This window comes from Littorina saxatilis, linkage group LG3, assembly GCF_037325665.1.
Source record: "Littorina saxatilis isolate snail1 linkage group LG3, US_GU_Lsax_2.0, whole genome shotgun sequence".
Classification (NCBI taxonomy): Eukaryota; Metazoa; Mollusca; class Gastropoda; order Littorinimorpha; family Littorinidae; genus Littorina; species Littorina saxatilis.
The window spans coordinates 63,089,854-63,108,983 of record NC_090247.1 but is presented as its reverse complement, the minus strand read 5'-3'; the positions used below and the strand labels follow the sequence as shown (position 1 = coordinate 63,108,983).

The 19,130-nt window shown below is 42.6% G+C and overlaps 1 protein-coding gene across 2 annotated transcripts in view; it reads left to right on the top strand.

Annotated features, from left to right (window-relative positions):
- The window catches only part of LOC138962910 (beta-1,4-galactosyltransferase galt-1-like), a 35,203-nt gene extending 21,326 nt beyond the window's left edge, over positions 1-13,877 (top strand). The window contains exons 1-7 of one of the 2 annotated variants that reach the window (XM_070334870.1): positions 962-1,101; positions 4,573-4,689; positions 7,016-7,186; positions 7,633-7,824; positions 8,215-8,390; positions 9,826-9,979; positions 10,759-13,877. In XM_070334870.1, coding sequence (XP_070190971.1) covers positions 1,096-1,101; positions 4,573-4,689; positions 7,016-7,186; positions 7,633-7,824; positions 8,215-8,390; positions 9,826-9,979; positions 10,759-11,013 — 1,071 coding nt within the window. In that variant the 5' untranslated portion in view covers positions 962-1,095 and the 3' untranslated portion in view covers positions 11,014-13,877. Of the gene's footprint in view, positions 1-919; positions 1,102-4,572; positions 4,690-7,015; positions 7,187-7,632; positions 7,825-8,214; positions 8,391-9,825; positions 9,980-10,758 lie in introns of those variants that run through there. The other variant, XM_070334868.1, reaches the window with a different exon arrangement.
- Positions 13,878-19,130: the final 5,253 nt, after the last annotated feature.

Genomic DNA, 19,130 nt, shown 5'->3' with positions numbered 1-19,130 from the left:
CATGCAATGTTTTCGGTGATGTTATCGAATATATTGTTAAACTAAATACTTTTGAATATATTTGTGCAAATTGATATTTTTAAACGGAATACATTTGTTCAACTCAATATATTTGAAACCGAACATATTTTTCAACTTAATAATAAAAATACCAAAAAGCATTGTGCTCACGTTGGAATGACGAAAGCGAAACAAACACAGGCGACGTTTCGAACACTGGGTTCTCCATCAGGCACAAGAGTTACACAGTAAATAAGAAGAAAGACGACCGAAGAGAAAGAAAGAAGAATCACTGACAGAACAACGACACTGCACAACCCACAGATGACATGGACAGAGGAGCAAGGGAGGCTACCCCAGGAAAAACTCAATAATTTTTAAACCGAATATATTTTTTCAATTAAATATTTTTTTAAACCTATTATATTCTTGAAACTTCTTCTTGTCGTTCGCTTCATTTCATTTTTGCGATTTGCGTGGATCTGTGGTTGGTTAAGGTGCGCCTGTTGGCCCAGGTCCTCCGACTTCAGCCCTTAGGTTTCTTTCAGGGTTACCCCGCCCTTAGTTCCTGGCTCAAAAACCTAACCCTGGGAACACATGGGGGATTTCTTACCGGGGGTCCCACCCCGGGGCTAGAGCTTTTAATGCGGCTCTTACTCGCATGGTGTAACAGTCATCGGACACGTAGGGCATTTATAGGGTAGTTAGTGCCATCTGCCAACCCACCCCGTCCTGGTACACCACTAGTTGATCCGGGACTGCTTATTCTATATTCACAGCTGGCCCCCATATCTGGGGGCCGTTCTCCTATTCGCCACCTGGGGACCCGCCGGGTTGAAGATAGTCGCCCCCCTACTGAATTGGAAGTAGTCTGTTCCCGGATTTGTGCAACTAAAATAGATATGTTTTGTGTGTGCAGCTCCTGGGCATGGACTCTGCGTGATGTGCGGAAGACACGCAGTGAACACAAGGCTGCACAACTGCCTGCATCAGGTGGTGTGCAGGCACTGCGCGAGATTTGTTCGAGTGTGTCCCATGTGTGGGGAACCTGTCGTTTGTTTTTTTGTGTTCTGAAAAGATCATCAACTGTCGCTCATGCACGTAATTATTGTTGTTGTTTTCTTTCTTGTTTCTTTGCCTTTTTCGATGCTTAAAGAAAAATACGAACACGGAACACTGCTGAGACCGACGTATTTGTTTGTCAAAAGTGTGTAAATATCAGTTGGTGACATCTGTGACGTACTGTACCTTTGATCGACTTCTGAGTGAGGTTTTTTTCAGTAAGAAGCTGAACAATTAAAGGTGTGGCTTTTTTGACTCACCTGAGCAATCAGAAGAACCATAGGTTTCAGCACTGTCGTTAGACACACACACACAAAAACGCTTTCTTGGTTGAAGCTATAGTTTTATTAAAAAAAAAATAATAACTCCAAAACTTCCAGGGGACCAAGCTTAACATAACCATAACCTCCAGTCAGATTGCGCCAGCAAAAATTGTCGTATTCATAAAACATGTTTTACAGACCGTATAACACTATGGTTAGTATATACGTATTATTGTGTGACGCTTGTTTTGAAAACACTTCCATAAAGAGATTGATGAATATGGTTTTTTATTCTGGTTTCTCTGTTTCATTGCTTGCTTTGTATACTCCGAAGCGTATGTCGTAAGCAATTGCTCATAGTTTTTATGCATGGAATTTGCCATGTTTGACCTGCATTGCATTCCTTTCATTATTTGTTCATTATTCATTCTGGACATATCTGAGTTTCACATACAAGGAACTTGTTTTAAATCCTTCAGTGAACAGTTTACAGATACTTCCGGGTATTTAGTTTTACACAATTCACACGCGTTCTGTGTTTGGATACGACATAAAGGACCTTGTTAAGAAATTATTTGCTGACAAAATGCGTTTGAAATCGTTTATATTGTTATATCGGCTGACGGGCATGTCTTACATAAACATATACTATCTTCAGTTCTCCTTTGGGAATACATCAAGCTTGAGCTTCAATGAGAGGCAATGACGAGATGCAATGACCTATGAATACTGTAAATATCCCCTGATTGTATATATCGCTTAATATGTAGTGGCCATTTCTGAAGGGCGGCTTTCTAAGCACACCCAAAGTAGGGCTAGACTAGTGTATGATAGGGACGGGCTTCCAAAATGAGGCAGGGGCTTGCCTATTTCAAATGCTGCCTGTGTAAAATTTGTATAAATGTTATATGTTTTATGTAGATGCATTTGATAATTGCCAGCTGTATGGTGGGTTCTGGTTGCTGAGGACTGAGTCAGTTGAACAAAAAAAGTAGTGTTGCAAATGGGGACAATATTTCTTGGCACTAATTGCACGTTCTGACACACGAGAACACTGTTATCTGAAAGGTTTTGTGTTCAAACGGGTAAGCTGTGCGCCCTAAGTCAAGCTTTATTCTGAGGTTAGCTACATGTGTACAAAACTAGTCTTCGCTTCTAAGTCAAGCTTTATTCTGAGGTTAGCTACATGTGTACAAAACTAGTCTTCGCTTGTTGAACATGATGTTCACGGTGAACGCTTAAGTCTTCTCTTGAGCGAGTGCGCGCATGTTCTGTGTGTGTGTGTGTGTGTGTGTGTGTGTGTGTGTGTGTGTGTGTGTGTGTGTGTGTGTGTGTGTGTGTATGTGTGTGTGTGTGTGTGTGCTTTATGTTTAAGATATATTTTAGAAGTTATAATTCTCAGTTCTGAAACGTACTGTTATATGACAAATGAGACGCTTTTTAAGTGCCTCATTGTTATGAAAGATCAAGAATCTGATGTTACAATCATAAGTGTACATATCTGATGTGTTTTTATATCATTAAATTGTACTATTATGAGTTATTTCTAATATGCTGACTGTTTGCAAATGATAACAGATATGTCGAGAAAAAAGATATCAAGCATGAGCCTTTTAGGCGAATGCTGATATCGTTTGTGAGACATAGAGATTACACAACGTCATCGAGTGAGGGACCGAAAAATATTGAAACTCGAGGATGATTTTTTTGTGGTATCAACCGAGACCGTAGGTCGAGGTTGATACCACACAAAAAAATCATCCGAGAGTTTCAATATTTTTTGGTCCCTCACAAGATGACGTTCGTGTAATTTGTGTATACAATGATAAATTGATTGTATACAATGATCAATCTCTATACCTTCCTGTCACTGGAAGCAGCAACACTTGAAAGCATAAGTTCCCTTGACAAACGTCATTTATGATTGGCGTCATCTATGAATGACGTCACTGTCTAGACAAGACAAGTGCCGGTATTGGCAAACCTTGTCGCGGCAAAGGCGTGCCTTGATACCATTGAGATCATAGGAGATGCACAGCAGTGCCGATACCAGGTTTCTTTAGCTTCACTTTAAAATGATATCAGAACGATAGTTATTCACTTGAAAGTGAACACAGGAGAGTTGTATACATGTCTGTTCTCATTTGCTAACAGTCAGTATATTAGAAATAACGGTTTTATTACCGTAATTCGACCACAAGAAATTTCGAAGCGACCCCGCGAATTAGACAGAACAGCCGCAATGGGAACATGAGCGCTCCTACCTGATTATGCCTGTCAGTCAAAGAATTCTCGTGACCTGGGTCAGCCAGAGTAACACACCTGACGTGATGAATATTCACAGGTCAAATGCATTTGACACACAACAATCTCACAATCGCTTTTTCTTGTTGAACAGAGAGCGACAGATTTAGAACCGACTCCAGACGGATGGGAAATGACGTAAAGATACATTTGACATAAAGCAAGTGACGCAATTTCACTTGATTTTTCCGAACTTAGATAATTTAGATTTCAAGTGAGCGGGTCGGCATTGTGCACACTCAGATGATGGGCGGTGCCTTGCTGTATGGGGCACTGAATTGGTAATAAATGGTTATGTATCGATTGGAGATTGGATTTCCCTTCTTTGAGTCATGTGACGTCAGAGGCCGACAAAACTTTATAATTTGGCTTTTCAGGTTGACCGAAACTTCAAAGGAACTCAAAAAAACAACGTCATGTGTTTGATTGCATGTGTGTGTGCTGTTCAATGTCAAAACAACAACAAAGTGAGTACATGACGTGTGTTTTGTAGTTCCTTTGAAGTTTCGGTCAACCTGAAACGCCCAAATATGAAGCTTATGTGTTTGATTGCATACATGTGGATTGCATGCATGTGTGTGTGTGCTCGTTCAATCGTCAAAACAACAACAAAGACATAAGTACCTGAAAGGAATTCGATCGATACATAAATGTTATTTGCGTGTTTGACCAAAATATGACATTTTACACAGATCTCGACAGTCATTGTTCACCTCGACCGCTAGCGCGGTCTCGGAGAACAATGACTGTCTCGATCTGTGTAAAATGTCATATTTTGGTCAAACACGCAAATAACGTATAATATATTTAATGGACATTTCATTCTATGATTATTATGTAGATGTATTGAACGTATGTTACCCCATGCTATAACATTCCTAGTGTAAGCTTACTGTACAGGATTGTATTAAATTCTGATGTCTTACTTGTTTAAATGTTCCAGCCTTTTGTTCGTGTGATTATGATACTGAGTGCTTCAAAGGAAAACCGAAGAGCGCTGTGCCATTTTCATTCTTCCGATTTCGCTTCCTCCTTCACCGTTGACGCTGCTCAGTATGAGGTGAGACACCTTTGCAGTTACGTTTTGAACGCTATGCTTTTCAATGCTTTATGGTTACTCAGGACAAGGCAAAACTAATTTCAAGCTTACATTCGGGGTAATTGCAATACATATGCAAATGGCAGGAAAAACAAACAAAAAAACCCATTGAAAGCATAATGACGAGTCTTCTCATTTGTGTGTGCCTAAAAGTGACATTCATGTGCCTGTTTGTGACCACTGTTGAGCTAGAGGCGTATAAAAAAGACAATCAAATACGAACACTTGACGGCAGATGCCAAATCAACTTGATTTTATTGAATAATCAGCAACTTAACTTCATTTCGTAATCATTTTTGGGTGCAGATACACCCTTCCCTCTGCATTCTCCAAGACTATTGTTTGCGATATTGAATTAGATAGTAATGCAGACACGTCAAAATTGCCTTTTTCAGTGCACAGAAGTATCGAATGTGCAGAACGCCAAAAGTTTGAGATCATATCGACAACTGTTACCAATGCAGGACCAAAGATTAAAGAAATAAACATTTACTTGCATGCAGTGAATGCATTTTCCTCTGTGTTTTTCCCTTTTTAGTTTTCCCGGTTTGATTCAGTCAATATTTTGACCAAATGAATTGTCGACGGCGAAGATACCGTTTGTCTCCGTAGATATGTGTGTGTGTGTGTGTGTATGTGTGTGTGTGTGTGTGTGTGTGTGTGTGTGTGTGTGTGTGTGTGTGTGTGTATATATATATATATATATATATATCCCATGACCTCCCTTCTTTGTCTCTGTTACTTCAGTATGGGTATATATGTTGTATTTTTATAGCTCAATAAATACATCATGGACTCCAAAAAATATATGATAGTGCAGATTCCTATTTGGGCAAAGGACTACTTTCCTCCCGACCTTTGACCTCGCGCCGAACAATGTGACACATTTGTATGAAGTTCTAAAATCGTATTGCACGGCTCAGAAAACCATATCAGTTGCACGCAAAAATGAATCTCAGAACTGATCTGATGTATGAGATGCAATAAGCAAAAGTTTCTTTCATTATGAAAGCAATGCAGGTCGAAAAAACCGAACATTCAACTTACAAGATAACCAGATGCTAGCGAACCAAAACAAAAACACGAGTACCCTCCCCTTGCATCGTTAGCAGACGACTTTTGAGAATCTGTTGGTAGTGTGTTTTGGTGTGCGCCTTCAGCTATCAAACATCGGCTGTTTCACGTGTTTTGCGAGCAAGTCTACTCTTTTGCCTGGCTCTGCAGTAAGTCCACATATTTTTCCGTAATCCAGTCATATTCCTTCAAAATGCAATCAATCGGCGGTGACAGACGTGTCGGTCGCGTTTTCCTCACACCCATACCAGTTTAAGTTCATCCATGCAAACACACTCGCAAAACAGTTTTCACGTAGATACATTTCAAATAGGGAGTAAATGGTTAAATCTAAACCTACATATTTGTTCCCTAAAATTTGCTTCTCTGTCAATAAGCCTAATTACACACGTTCGAGAAAAACAACGTGGAATCAATTCTGAATCGAGTAAGCCAAATGGGTCCCAAACCCGTTTCGCCCGTTCTGCCGACCTGAAACGCAAAACAAAAGAATTGTGCGCTTCAACTAAATTAATTTCTATTCGACTTCATTACTTTCTTGCAACTTATGAACCTTTACTTAAAGCTTTTAAATGGTCTGAAAGTAGTGTTACTGCGTACTTATCGATGCACTCATTCGTTTTATTTTTTCAGCGACGGTCACTTAGTTTAAGGTTGCAAAAGGGCTAAGTCTCGCTGGCAACAGTTTTACCCTGCACAGATCGCAACAGTGCCGCTAGTAGTCTACACTTTGTGTTTGATGGTAGAATGGGATATACAGATTACAACACTCGTGGTTTTTTATATGGCTTGTATTTCAGTCAAGACCCAGCGGGAATATCAATCGAGAGCCACTCGCCAGAGGCTCGTGTCTCCCGATGATATTCATCCGCTGGGTCTTGACTGAAATACAAGCCATATAAAAAACCACTCGTGTTGTAACCTATACATATATATGTGTGTGTGTGTGTGTGTGTGTGTGTGTGTGTGTGTGTGTGTGTGTGTGTGTGTGTGGAAGTGGCTGCGTGCGTGTGTGTGTGCGTGAGTTTGTGTTCGTGCGAGCGTGAGCGCGCGCGTGTGTGTTTGTATTTATGTTGGTGTGTCTGTGTGTGCGTTCGTATGTGCGTGGGTCTGTGTGTGTTACTCCTGCACAGTCCCTTAAAAACTTGCAAATAGTGCCTACAGCGTGTGTCTTTTTAATAACAAATCCACCATGACTTTCTTTCTATTGCAGCTTTGTGAGAACCACAAAAAGAGATACTTGGGCTTCATCTACTCTTGCCCCGTGCCTTTAGTAGTCGCAAGGAGAGCGTACAACATGTCTCTATCCCTCAACCACAGTGCCGCTGTCAAGGTCCCCCTGCCTGTTCAGCACGTTACTCCCGAACAAGTCAGGAACGGCCAGGTTAGTTTATTTATGTTATTATATTCATAAAGTTTAAATACATTAATGAATATGAAAACAACAGCCAACTGTTATTTCATTTTGATTGTTGCGCCTTCTTGTTTTATGCAGGTATCTGAGACACATATACCCGTATATGTGTACAATTCGTAAAGCTGTCCTTAACTGAGCCCGAAGTCGACTTCGCGAAGTCTGTTTACCAAAACAGCCAGTCTTAAAGCTGCGTGCAGCCAGTCTTAAAGCTGCGTGCAGCCAGTCTTAAAGCTGCGTGCAGCCAGTCTTAAAGCTACGTGCAGCCAGCTTCGTGAAGTAGACTTTGCCAAAATAATGTGAGGCTTTAACCAAACGTCAGTAGTCACGTTTTAAACAATTTGTGTTGGCTTGATCTTTATTTCTAAAACAGTGAATCAAAACCTATCGTTCTGCCTTCCTGTTATTTTATACAGGTATCCATAGAAAAGCATCGGTTCAAGTACAACTTCAGTGTGTGCGTGTCCCCGTTGTTTGGGTCTGTGTTGGCCAAGCGGCTGATCGAGTTCCTGGAGCTGACTAGACTCCTTGGAGTGCACCAAGTCTTCTTCTACGACTTCCAGATGTCTTCTGTCATTAAACGGGTGCTACGCTTCTACCAGGATAGGGTGAGATTTTCTTTAGATTATTTTTCTGTATGTTTTACAGTACATCCCTTCCTGCTACGTCGCAGTCCTTGTCTTTCTCATACATTTATCCACTTGGTTATCAATCGCGGAGGGGTGTGATTGTGTGTGTGTGTGTGTGTGTGTGTGTGTGTGTGTGTGTGTGTGTGCGTGTGTGTGCGTGTGTGTGTGTGTGTGTGTGTGTGCGAGTGTGCGAGTGTGCGTGCGTGTGTGTGCGTGTGCGTGCGCGTGCGTGTGTGTGTGTGTGTGTGTGTACGAGTTTTTGTTTGGTATTGAAACATTGCGTTTATGATTCAAATCAGCCAACCACACCATAACGCCTTTCTCCGGATAACAGACCTGCACCATATTACTTTCTCTTTTCTCTCGCAGGGTTGGGTCACGCTGTTGCCATGGCGACTGCCCAAGACGATGGACACCGCCAAGATCTGGTACCACGGTCAGCTGGTCACCAACAACGACTGTCTCTACCGGTCCATGGCAGTGTCCGCATACACTGCATTCCACGACATCGATGAGCTGATCGTCCCCCACGCTCAGGGCATCAAGTAGGTCTTGACGATATTTTGTTTCGCTGTGTTTTGTTCCGGGGTCTGGCAGGTCAATGTCTGAACACTTCAGAATTGGTCATTGTAGATTCCTCTTCGTCACAGACTCTTGACACGGCGTGGGTGGGGGCTGGGTTTTGGGTTATGTTTCCATTTCCATAACTATATTATTGTGTCCCATTTCTAGGAAATTCGGGTCGCTTCCTCATAGTGGAAAGCTAGCAGCAACAAGAGTCGCGCTACCCATATATTTGCGTGTTTAGGTGTAAGCAGGCAATTGCACGTATGAACTAATTCCTGAGGTCTTTGACGTGCCACCATGGTGATACGGGGGTGGGACATGAATACCGTTTTCGAGTCTTCACATAAGACTGACCCGTGTCCGTTCCGGCCCGAATTCGAACCCGTGACATAATTATGGATCACAAGTCAAGTGCTCTTTCAACTGAACTCTCCTGCCTTATAATCTTATAAGTACTATAAGGCAAGATAGATTCCGTCTCATCCGCATCTCCCCTCCCCCTCCCCCTCCGCCCATCGTGGGACGAAAGAACTCACTCGACAAATCGGTCTCTCACATTTGGTGCGGTGTTGAAAACTGCAACGAATAGCTTGCGGAGACATGAAGAATCAAGGGGCGCTATTCAGGCTGGTTCAAGCCGGACCTAAACTAGATAGCGTCCCTTTAGTTACTTTTCTTAAAATCTAATTATCTGTAGGTCAAGCTCATCATGTCCACACTGAACGTATGTGTGTATCTTACTTAAAAAAACGGCACGGTTGGCCTAGTGGTAAGGCGTCCGCCCCGTGATCGGGAGGTCGTGGGTTCGAACCCCGGCCGGGTCATACCTAAGACTTTAACATTAATTGGCAATCTAGTGGCTGCTCCGCCTGGCGTCCGGCATTATGGGGTTAGTGCTAGGACTGGTTGGTCCGGTGTCAGAATAATGTGACTGGGTGAGACATGAAGCCTGTGCTGCGACTTCTGTCTTGTGTGTGGCGCACGTTAAATGTCAAAGCAGCACCGCCCTGATATGGCCCTTCGTGGTCGGCTGGGCGTTAAGCAAACAAACAAACAAACAAAAATCTTACTTAAAAGGATGTAGGACACTATAGAGGGGAACACACTACATAAAGTAGATGAGTTCTAATTGGTCTCAGTGATCCCAGACGACATGAACGTGCTATGTTTGCACTCATTTACTCGGGTTTGAATTGAGAAGTTGTTCGTTATCTTATTTGATCTATTAGCGGTTGAAAACAATACGGTTACAATGTTGTTGTTGTTTTTTGTTATTGTGTTTGCTTGTGTGCATGAAAGTGGTTGGTCGGTGGTTGTGGTGATGTTAGTTGTGGTGGTGGGGCTCTCTGTTGTGTCACTGCTGTAATGTTAATCATTTTAACAGCATTCCATCATTATTTCAACTCGTTTTAGGTCTTTAGGTGAGCTGTTCCCGCCCGTCCTTCCCAACGACACGTGTGGCTACGCCTTCAAGTCAGCCTTCTACGACCCTGGAGTGACCGAGGGACACTTTCCCGAGGACCTGCAGAGCGTCGCACTGACCGCCAGGCCCGCTATGCTCAGCAGGGTAAGTGTTGAGGCCTGTGTCGTCTGCTCTGAGCTACTGCACCCCGTTTTGCTGGGTGGTTGTTTGGGTGGCTGATAATTGTCTTCGTTGGTCGGTCTAGCTGGTTGGCTGTCTTCGTTGGTCGGTCTAGCTGGTTGGCTGTCTTCGTTGGTCGGTCTAGCTGGTTGGCTGTCTTTGTTGGTCGGTCTAGCTGGTTGGCTGTCTTCGTTGGTCGGTCTAGCTGGTTGGCTGTCTTTGTTGGTAGTTAAGTGTGGAGGACAGCGTCGTCTGCTTTGAGCTTCTGCACCCTGTGTTGCTGCTTGGTTGTTTCGGTGGCTGGCTAGCTGTCTTTGTTGGTCGGTATGACTGGCTCCGTCATTCTCTGTGTCCCTCTGTGTCTGTCTGTATCTCTGTCTATGTCTTTGTCCCTCTCTGTCATTGTCTCTGCCTCTCTCTGTATCTCCCCCCCCTCTCACTCTATCACTCTCTATATGTATGTGTGTCTGTCTGTCTGCCTGTCTGTCTGTGTGTGTCTCTTTCTGTCTTTTTCTGTCTGTCTTTCGCTGTCTGTCTCTTTCTGTTTCTCTGTCTTTTTGTCTGTGTTTCTTTTTGTCTCTCTGTTTCTGTCTCTCTCTGTTGTCACCCCCGAAGTTTTGACCATCGACCTAATGTCCTCTACCTGTTGTGCCTTGACCTTTTGGTCCTCGACATGTTGGTTCTCATCTAATTTCTGTTTGGCGTACACATTTTACGGGCAATACCACTTTAAAGAATAATTGTGATTTAATGATTTATTGCAGATTCGCACCAAGGTGATGGTGGCCCCGAGACGAGTGTTCGAGGTGGGTATCCACCACATCAGCAAGCAGTACGAGGAACACTGGCTGCCCAAGCAGTACGACCCAAACCTCGCTTACCTCCACCACTACCGCGACTGCATCCGGGACTTCGGCATGCGCTGCGAAAACTGGGTCAAGGACACCACCATCAAGGACAAATATCTGCCTGAGCTCAGGGACAACTTCCAGGAGGTCCTTAGGACCCTAGGACTTTGACCCTCGCCGAGGGTCAAGGTCACCTTGAGTGTTCATGACCGGGGGCTGGGGATGGGAAAGAGTGTGGTATTAAGGAGAGGTGTGGTTGCCAGGCTTCTAAGATTTTGACTTGTATCGAAGGGTCAAGGTCACTTTGAGTGTTTATGACCGGTGTGTGGTGTTAAGGAGATGTGAAGTTATGAGGTTTCGAAGGTTTTGATTTTTGTCGAGGGTCATGGTCACCTTGAGTGTTTATGGTTGGAGGTAAAGAACAATATGTTGTTGAGGAGAGGTGAGGTTGCAAGATGGTCTACTTTGACCTTTGACCTTTGTCAAGGGGTCAAGGTCGCCTTCAGTGTTCATAACTGTTTGGGGATGAGAAATCGTGTTGTTAAGGAGAGGTGATCGAGGTAACAGAGGTCCGTAAATGTCTGACCTTTGTCGAAGGTCAATGTCAATGATCGCAGATGGGGGGGGGGGGGGGGGGGGGGGTAGTTGGTGTTAAAGCTTGGCGAGGTTGAGTGTATGGAAGAGATTTGTAAAAATGTTTAAAGAAACTTACACATTCTTTACCATCGCGGCAGCTGTTGGTACGCAGAAACGGAGAGCGGGAAAGTGGAGTGAAGGGTGGGGGCAGGGGGAGATGATAGATCATCTCTAAGAACAAAAAGTCCCAAAACATGTTTGTGTTAAACTCAGTCAATGCAGAGTCCTTCTTAAGGAAACATTTTCAGTATCAGACGCAAAGTTGGCAGGTGGAGCAGTGTCAAAAAAGCAGTCTAATTAAGTGCGTGTGTCAAGACTGTCCTTAATTGAACTCGAAGTGGACTTCGCCAAGTCTTTTTACCAAAACGTACCAAAGCTTCGTGAAGTGGTCTTCGTCCAATGAATATGAGGCTTCGGCCGTTTGCGAAGAAGTGACTGCAGCAACAGAGATTGTTTTGAAAAATTGATGAATGGACCATGAGGATTATTGTCTTCTGTGTGGACTTGTATCGTAGTACTTGTTTGTTGGGTTATGGGACCTTTTTGAACTTTAATTTTCTCAGAAAATGAGCATGCTTAACGCCAAGCAATGCATCTATTTGTAACGTCAGAGATGATATCTGGGAACTGTTGCAAATAGTTGTCGTGTATTTACGCATTGCACATTGCGTGTGTGTGTGTGTGTGTGTGTGTGTGTGTGTGTGTGTGTGTGTGTGTGTGTGTGTGTATGTGTGTGTGTGAGTGTGTACGTGTGTGTGTGTGTGTTGTGTGTGTGTGTGTGTGTGCGGTGTGTGTGTGTGTGTGTGTGGTGTGTGTGTGTGTGTGTATGTGTGTGTGTGTGTGTGTGCTTGCGTGCGTCTGTGGCAATGCGTGTCAGTGTATCCGTTCGTGTGTGCCTTTGTGTCTGTGTCTGTCTGCTTGTGTCTATCTTTATATGTGTGGGTCTGTGTGTGTGTGCCCAAATACTATCGCGTATTTTCTTCCATGGCTGTTTTCACTGTTAGTGAATGCATCAAAAACAAAAAACAAACAAATATGTATTTTATTTTTGTATTCACTGAAGGAATGGTTATGGAATGCAATGTACATTCAGAGGTTTATGGTGTTTCCAAAGCATTTTTTTATGAAACCGTTCCGATGGGTTTTTTCATTACTTTTGTTCAACTAAATCAAATTAATTATTCACAAGAATTGGAATGGTAATTAAGAATTAAAGCCTTTGGTTGACTACCACTTAAGAATAAACTTTTTGCTAAATGTAGATGTATTTTAAACCGGAATAGATACATGTTAGAACTGATGAATTACACATGCACTATGTTTCGGTGAGTGAAAATACTAAAAGATTGTCCGTTGTATTTGACGCGAAGGATGAGGAAAAAGAGACATAATCTGCTTTACAACAAAAATGGTTTGGCTGATGTAAAAAAAAAAGTACAACACGTTTATATCGAAAACAAGTGTGCATCTCCTTCACTACCGGAAGTATTTAGTTACAAATCTCAACAAAATATCATTATATACCAGCGATGACAATTACATCAAAGCTGAGAAATATAGTCTCCAGGGGACACAATCGCTTTGTGGAAATTCAAAGGGCAAAGAATGTGGTAGTTTCCCTTGTCAGAGTATTGTCGTTTTTGGCTCACGAAGTGTAGCCTATGCGATCGTAACTTTGTCTGTCTGTGCGTTTGTGCGTGTGTGTGTGCGTGTGTGTGTGTGTTTGTGCGTGTGTATGTCTGTGGTAGAAACTTTAACATTTCCGAGTCTATGTGTGAGTGGTTATCCAAGACTATGGATAAAGCTCGCATAAGATTACGTCACGGTCAAAAGTGTTTGACGTCAATTAATGCATCATGACGGCATTCCTCCCTGTAGTCTTTCTCTCTCGCGTGGTGTGTGTGGTCTCGGTCATTGTTATTTTGAGCGGGCCGAGACTATTTGGCAGTCGTGTCCCTGAAAGTAGGCTACATGCAGACAGACAGATCTAGATCTAGTGTCTCTCTTTCTTGCACAGTGTCACCTAAGCTTACTGTGTGTGTGGGTGTGTATGTGTGACGGAGTGATTGAGTTTGTGTTACTGTTTGTCTATTTCTTACGTGAGCCTTGAAGGCTTCGCCTCTTGTTTTGTGTGTGTATAGCTAAGTACGTACCCGATACGTAGTGTGGCGGTCAAGGGGTGTGAGATAGTGCTGAAATGCATCTGTGTATTTCAACAACAACAACAACAACACGTAAATTAATATAATTGAATAGATGCATTCCTTTTGTTCAAGATACTATTTGTGTTTTTGTTAATGTTTTGGCGGACGTGAAATACTATATTAATATAATTGTTAAGCTCAGAATGTGTTCACGGTTTCATCAGCATTCCATTGAAATAAAAACCAATGCTCCAACCCACCAGAGTCTGAGTCAAACTGTGTCTGTCTGTCTGTTCGTCTGTCTGTCTGTCTGTCTCTCTGTCTGTGTCAAACGTTTTCCATCTGTCTGTCTGCCTGTCTGTCTATCTGTCTGCCTGCACGTTTTTTGAACCAATTTTAGGGGTATCCTGACTGGAGAGTCTGTGACAGTACAAATCTGTCCGTGTGATACACAAACAAAGAGAGAATATATCGCAGCATATACAGTTTCTATAACGTGACAGGGTTATACCATGCTTAGTTGAGGAGCATTATTTTGATACGCATTTATAGTCGGGTAGCTGAAATCTGTAGCTTGCCAAAAAAATGAGACGCTAAACGTTGAGGGTTACAAGCATCCACCTGGTCTCAATGGAGAGTCTGGACGTGGAGTAGTGTAGTCTAGGTAGGTGGACATTCTGAATTTGGTTTGTTTGGCCGCCATGACACTTTTCAAAATGGCCGCCTGAAAATCTTATGCGGGCCATATCTCACGTGTTATATGGACTAAAGTGACAAACTAAAGGGCTACATATATGTATTTTGACGTGAAGAATTCAAATATGCAAGAATAAACATGATCTAAGTAGGTGGACATTCTGAATTTGGATATTATGGCCGCCATGACACTTTTCAAAATGGCCGCCACAATCTACATTTTTCTTCATATCTCAGCTTATATTTGGGATAAACTCAAAAACATGGAGTCAATTCCTATGTTTTGCATGATGACAAAGTCAATGGTGGCACAAAAAATAACCCTAACATTCACATTTTCTTACAAAAATTAGATATTTGACAAAATAACTCTGTGCGATGTACGAATTTAGTAAGTATTATCTTTCTGAATTTGCTATCTTAGAAAATGCCATATCAGCGTCCAAAGAGTTTACTCCATATTTCTTTGGAGAACAACAAATTGAAATCAATGATGACAAGAAAATACAAACATTGGGTGATGATATAAACTGAAAATTGTAATACTTCTGAAACACCAATGATACTATATGTGACCCTCCACCACGAAATGAGTCGCATGTCACCTCGCGCGGTTCTGCGCTGGGCTTAATATAAGTCCGGGGAGTGTCTGGTAACAGTGTGAGGGTCACCTTAGTCACAGGCTTATAACTCAAACAGTTCTCGCTTTTTTCTAAAACGGTTTTCATCACTGGATAGAGCATAACAAACTCTTTAGGAAATTGTAAAAATATGAAAATCATGCAAAGGTGACATGCGACTCATTTCGTGGTGGAGGGTCATATATAGCATAATTATCATGCTAATTATGCACTTTCAGTACACAACAACTCTGACTCTTCAATACACAAGAACAATGTCAAATACCATGGTACAACATGATGCACAAACGTTTATGCATTACACTCGTTAGGTCTTGCCTTTTTAGCAATGAACATGTAATGATGGCAGAATAATGGGTATGTAACATTATAAGAAACGATTTGTCGCTTCTGGATCACTGAGTATGACAGGCTACATGCCTCCATGGAAACAGAACAATAGTTTCTCAGGCACAAAGTGGTATTTCAAGGCTTAGTTGCGTAGCCCTGCCAAAGTGTGTGGGTTTCTGCAGTCTTTGCATCGGCATGCTCTTGTGCATCCCTGTCCACTGGACCAACATCTGCAGCGTCTTGTAGCACAAGATGTGCAGCCACAATCTATGAGCTCGAGAAAACGTTGTCTTGTGTCAGTTGTGGGTGCACGACTCAGCAGGATGGGCTCAATCACGTCGCCAGTCTCCTTCGTGACCAGCTTCCATCCACTGTTGACAACAGCCGGTAGGTGTGGCTTAGTTTCCAGAGCCCGCCTCCACACAAGTGCCTGGTAGTGAGATCTCTTGATGTGTAGGTTCAAAGCGTCTTGTGTGGGGGGGGGGGAGTTCTCAAGCGTTTTCTTCACGCTGTGGAAAACGTCGCATCGCAGCGGCTGTGTGGACGTGTGCTGGGTGTTCGGGTTGTAGAGTTTGCAGACAAATGATTTTGCATCCATGAGCACTTCCTCATCAGGAAAGTCTTCCATGCCAAGTCTTTGGAGAAGATGGGGATTGTCGAGGAAAACATTCCATGCAGATTTCTTCCCAATGCCAGCAAACTGGCTGGTGCTGTCAGAACCTGTGATTGCATGAAATGCCAGCAATGATTCTCTTTGTTGGTCAGTGATGTTAATTTGATGCACAGACACAAAGTGCTTCTTCCGGGGTGTTCCTGTTTGCATCGACACAAAGATACTGAGCTGTGGTTGGTGAGCGACAAGTAGAACAAGAACATCAGTGTCACGGCTGACGATGACTACTTGTGGATATCCTTGTTCTCTTGCTTCTTTGGCATGAAGAAGCATTCTGGTATCTGCCTCTTCATGCTCAGCAGATGACAGATGTGTGACATCTCTGTCAGATGACGACCACACCTTTTCGGCATCAGAAAAGCCACCGCTCAGCACCAGCTCTTTTCCAGGCTCATTCCTGAAATTCTTTGCCAGCTCTTCGCAAAGGAAGTTGGCCAAGCTGGCCTTGTTCTCCTCCAATAGTATGAATCTGTCCCGTTTGCCTAGAGCTTGAGTGCGTGACAGTACATTCCTTCTTATCCCTTTCTTGCCGTCCGTTCTCTTGCCTCGAGTCGTCGATTTGATTGTTTGTTTGATGTACCTGTCAAAGACTAAGTCAACTCTGGTGCAGGAGTGTGAGAAGTACTTGTCAACGTGTTCTGCAACATTGTCACTCCACTCTCCTAAAGTCTTTGCTCCCCATCCGATTCCCCAAGACTTGTATCATCGCCATCCCATCAACTATGGTGCAGGTTGTGCTTGGAGCTGGAGCAGCATTCTGTGGCAAATTTTGCTGAAGTATTTTGGCCAGATCAGCTTTGTTTCTTGGCAGTCGCAATCTGCAGTCAGCAGTTGCTAGCGAGAAAGGCACTCCACAAAGCTCTTGTTCCAACATCTTGTTGATGTCAACATCCCGTCCTGCTTCCATAGCTGTTATCACACGTCTGAACAAGTCCCTGTCGGCTTTGAGGGCAACAGTTTTCTCCTTTCCAGTGTTGACTTCAAGTGTGTACATGCTCTCCAAGGTGCAGAGTTTCTTGGTTTTGATTCTGTCATGGAAAAGAGTCTCTTTCAGGGCAAATATTTTCTGCACAAACTCTGAGATGACTTACTTTCCTGTTTCCTCTGCTGTTAGCAAGTCATGTTTCACAACATCACTGGCAACGTCACAAGTTGTGAGTGAAATCAGGTCTGGTGATGGGTGAGCAAAGGGGTTGAATGTCTGAAACAAGTTGATGAGTTTCTGTAGATCATCTTGATCCTGTTTCAACCTCTTTTTCCCGAAGTCCTTGTGTGCACAGTCGTGCTCGTCATCTTCATCACCAGCACTAGACAGGCCAAACATGGCCTGAGTGTCCATAGCCAGCTGAGACCTTGCGCTGAGTGTCAGAGACCACCTGTCCCAGGCTGTGTTTTTTTTTTTGTAATGCCAACAAGTCCTCCAGCGACTTTTCCAGTTTTGTTTGTTGACGTGTTCCATCGCTTGATCATCTGCGATCTGACATATTTTTTGACGTAATCATACAATGCACTACTTAGATCATGTTTATTCTTGCATATTTGAATTCTTCATGTCAAAATACATATATATAGCCCTTTAGTTTGTCACTTTAGTCCATATAACACGTGAGATAAGGCCCGCATAAGATTTTCAGGTGGCCCTTTTGAAAAGTGTCATGGCGGCCAAACAAACCAAATTCAGAATGTCCACCTACTTAGATCATGTTTATTCTTGCATATTTGAATTCTTCATGTCAAAATACATATATATAGCCCTTTAGTTTGTCACTTTAGTCCATATAACACGTGAGATATGGCCCGCATAAGATTTTCAGGCGGCCATTTTGAAAAGTGTCATGGCGGCCAAACAAACCAAATTCAGAATGTCCACCTACCTAGACTACACTACTCCACGTCCAGACTCTCCATTGAGACCAGGTGGATGCTTGTAACCCTTAACGTTTAGCATGTTGCACTTTTCTGAACTCAGCTACCCGACTATTATTAACATGCCGAAAACATGGAGACACTGTGTGTGTGTGTGTGTGTGTGTGTGTGTGTGTGTGTGTGTGTGTGTGTGTGTGTGTGTGTGTGTGTCTGTGTGTGTGTCTGTGTGTGTAGAGCGATTCAGAGTAAAGTACTGGACCGATCTTCATGAAACGTTACATGAGAGTTCCTGGGAATGGTATCCCCAGACTTGTTTTCCTTTTTTCGATAAATGTCCTTGATGACATCATATCCGGCTGTTTGTAAAAGTTGAGGCGGCACTGTCACACCCTCATTTTTCAATGAAATTGATTGAAACTTTAGCCAAGCAATCTTTGACGAAGGCCGGACGTTGGTATTGCATTTCAGCTTGGAGGCTTAGAAATTAATTAATGAGTTTGGTTATTCAAAATCTGAAAATTGTAATTAGAATTATTTTGTTATAAAACGATCGAAAAACAATGTTATCTTATTCTTCATCATTTTCTGATTCAAAAAACATATAAACATATTACATTCGGATAAAAAAAACAAGCTCTGAAAATTAAAAAGATAAAAATTATGATTAAAATTAAATTTCCAAAATGAATTTAAAAACAATTTTATCTTATTCCTTTTCGGTTCCTGATTCCAAAAATATATAGATATCATATGTTTGGATTAAAAACAAGCTCAGAAAGTTATAAAGAATAGAGGAACAGAAAAGCGTGTTATCCTTCTCAGCAGAACCACTACCGCGCTAATCTCGCTTGTCAATGTCACTGCCATTGCCACGAGCGGTGGACTGACGATGCTACGAGTATACACTTGGTAAACAAATTCAGTGCGTTTAGTTTCATTGTGTGAGTTCGACAGCTTGACTAAATGTTCAATATCAACCAATATGAGGCTTATATCGCGCGTATTCCGTGGGTACAGTTCTAAGCGCAGGGATTTATTTTAATTTTTAATTTTTAATTTTATGCAATTTATATCGCGCGCATATTCAAGGCGCAGGGATTTATTTATGCCGTGTGAGATGGAATTTTTTTTTACACAATACATCACGCATTCACATCGGCCAGCAGATCGCAGCCATTTCGGCGCATAGCCTACTTTTCACGGCCTATTATTCCAAGTCACACGGGTATTTTGGTGGACATTTTTTATCTATGCCTATACAATTTTGCCAGGAAAGACCCTTTTGTCAATCGTGGGATCTTT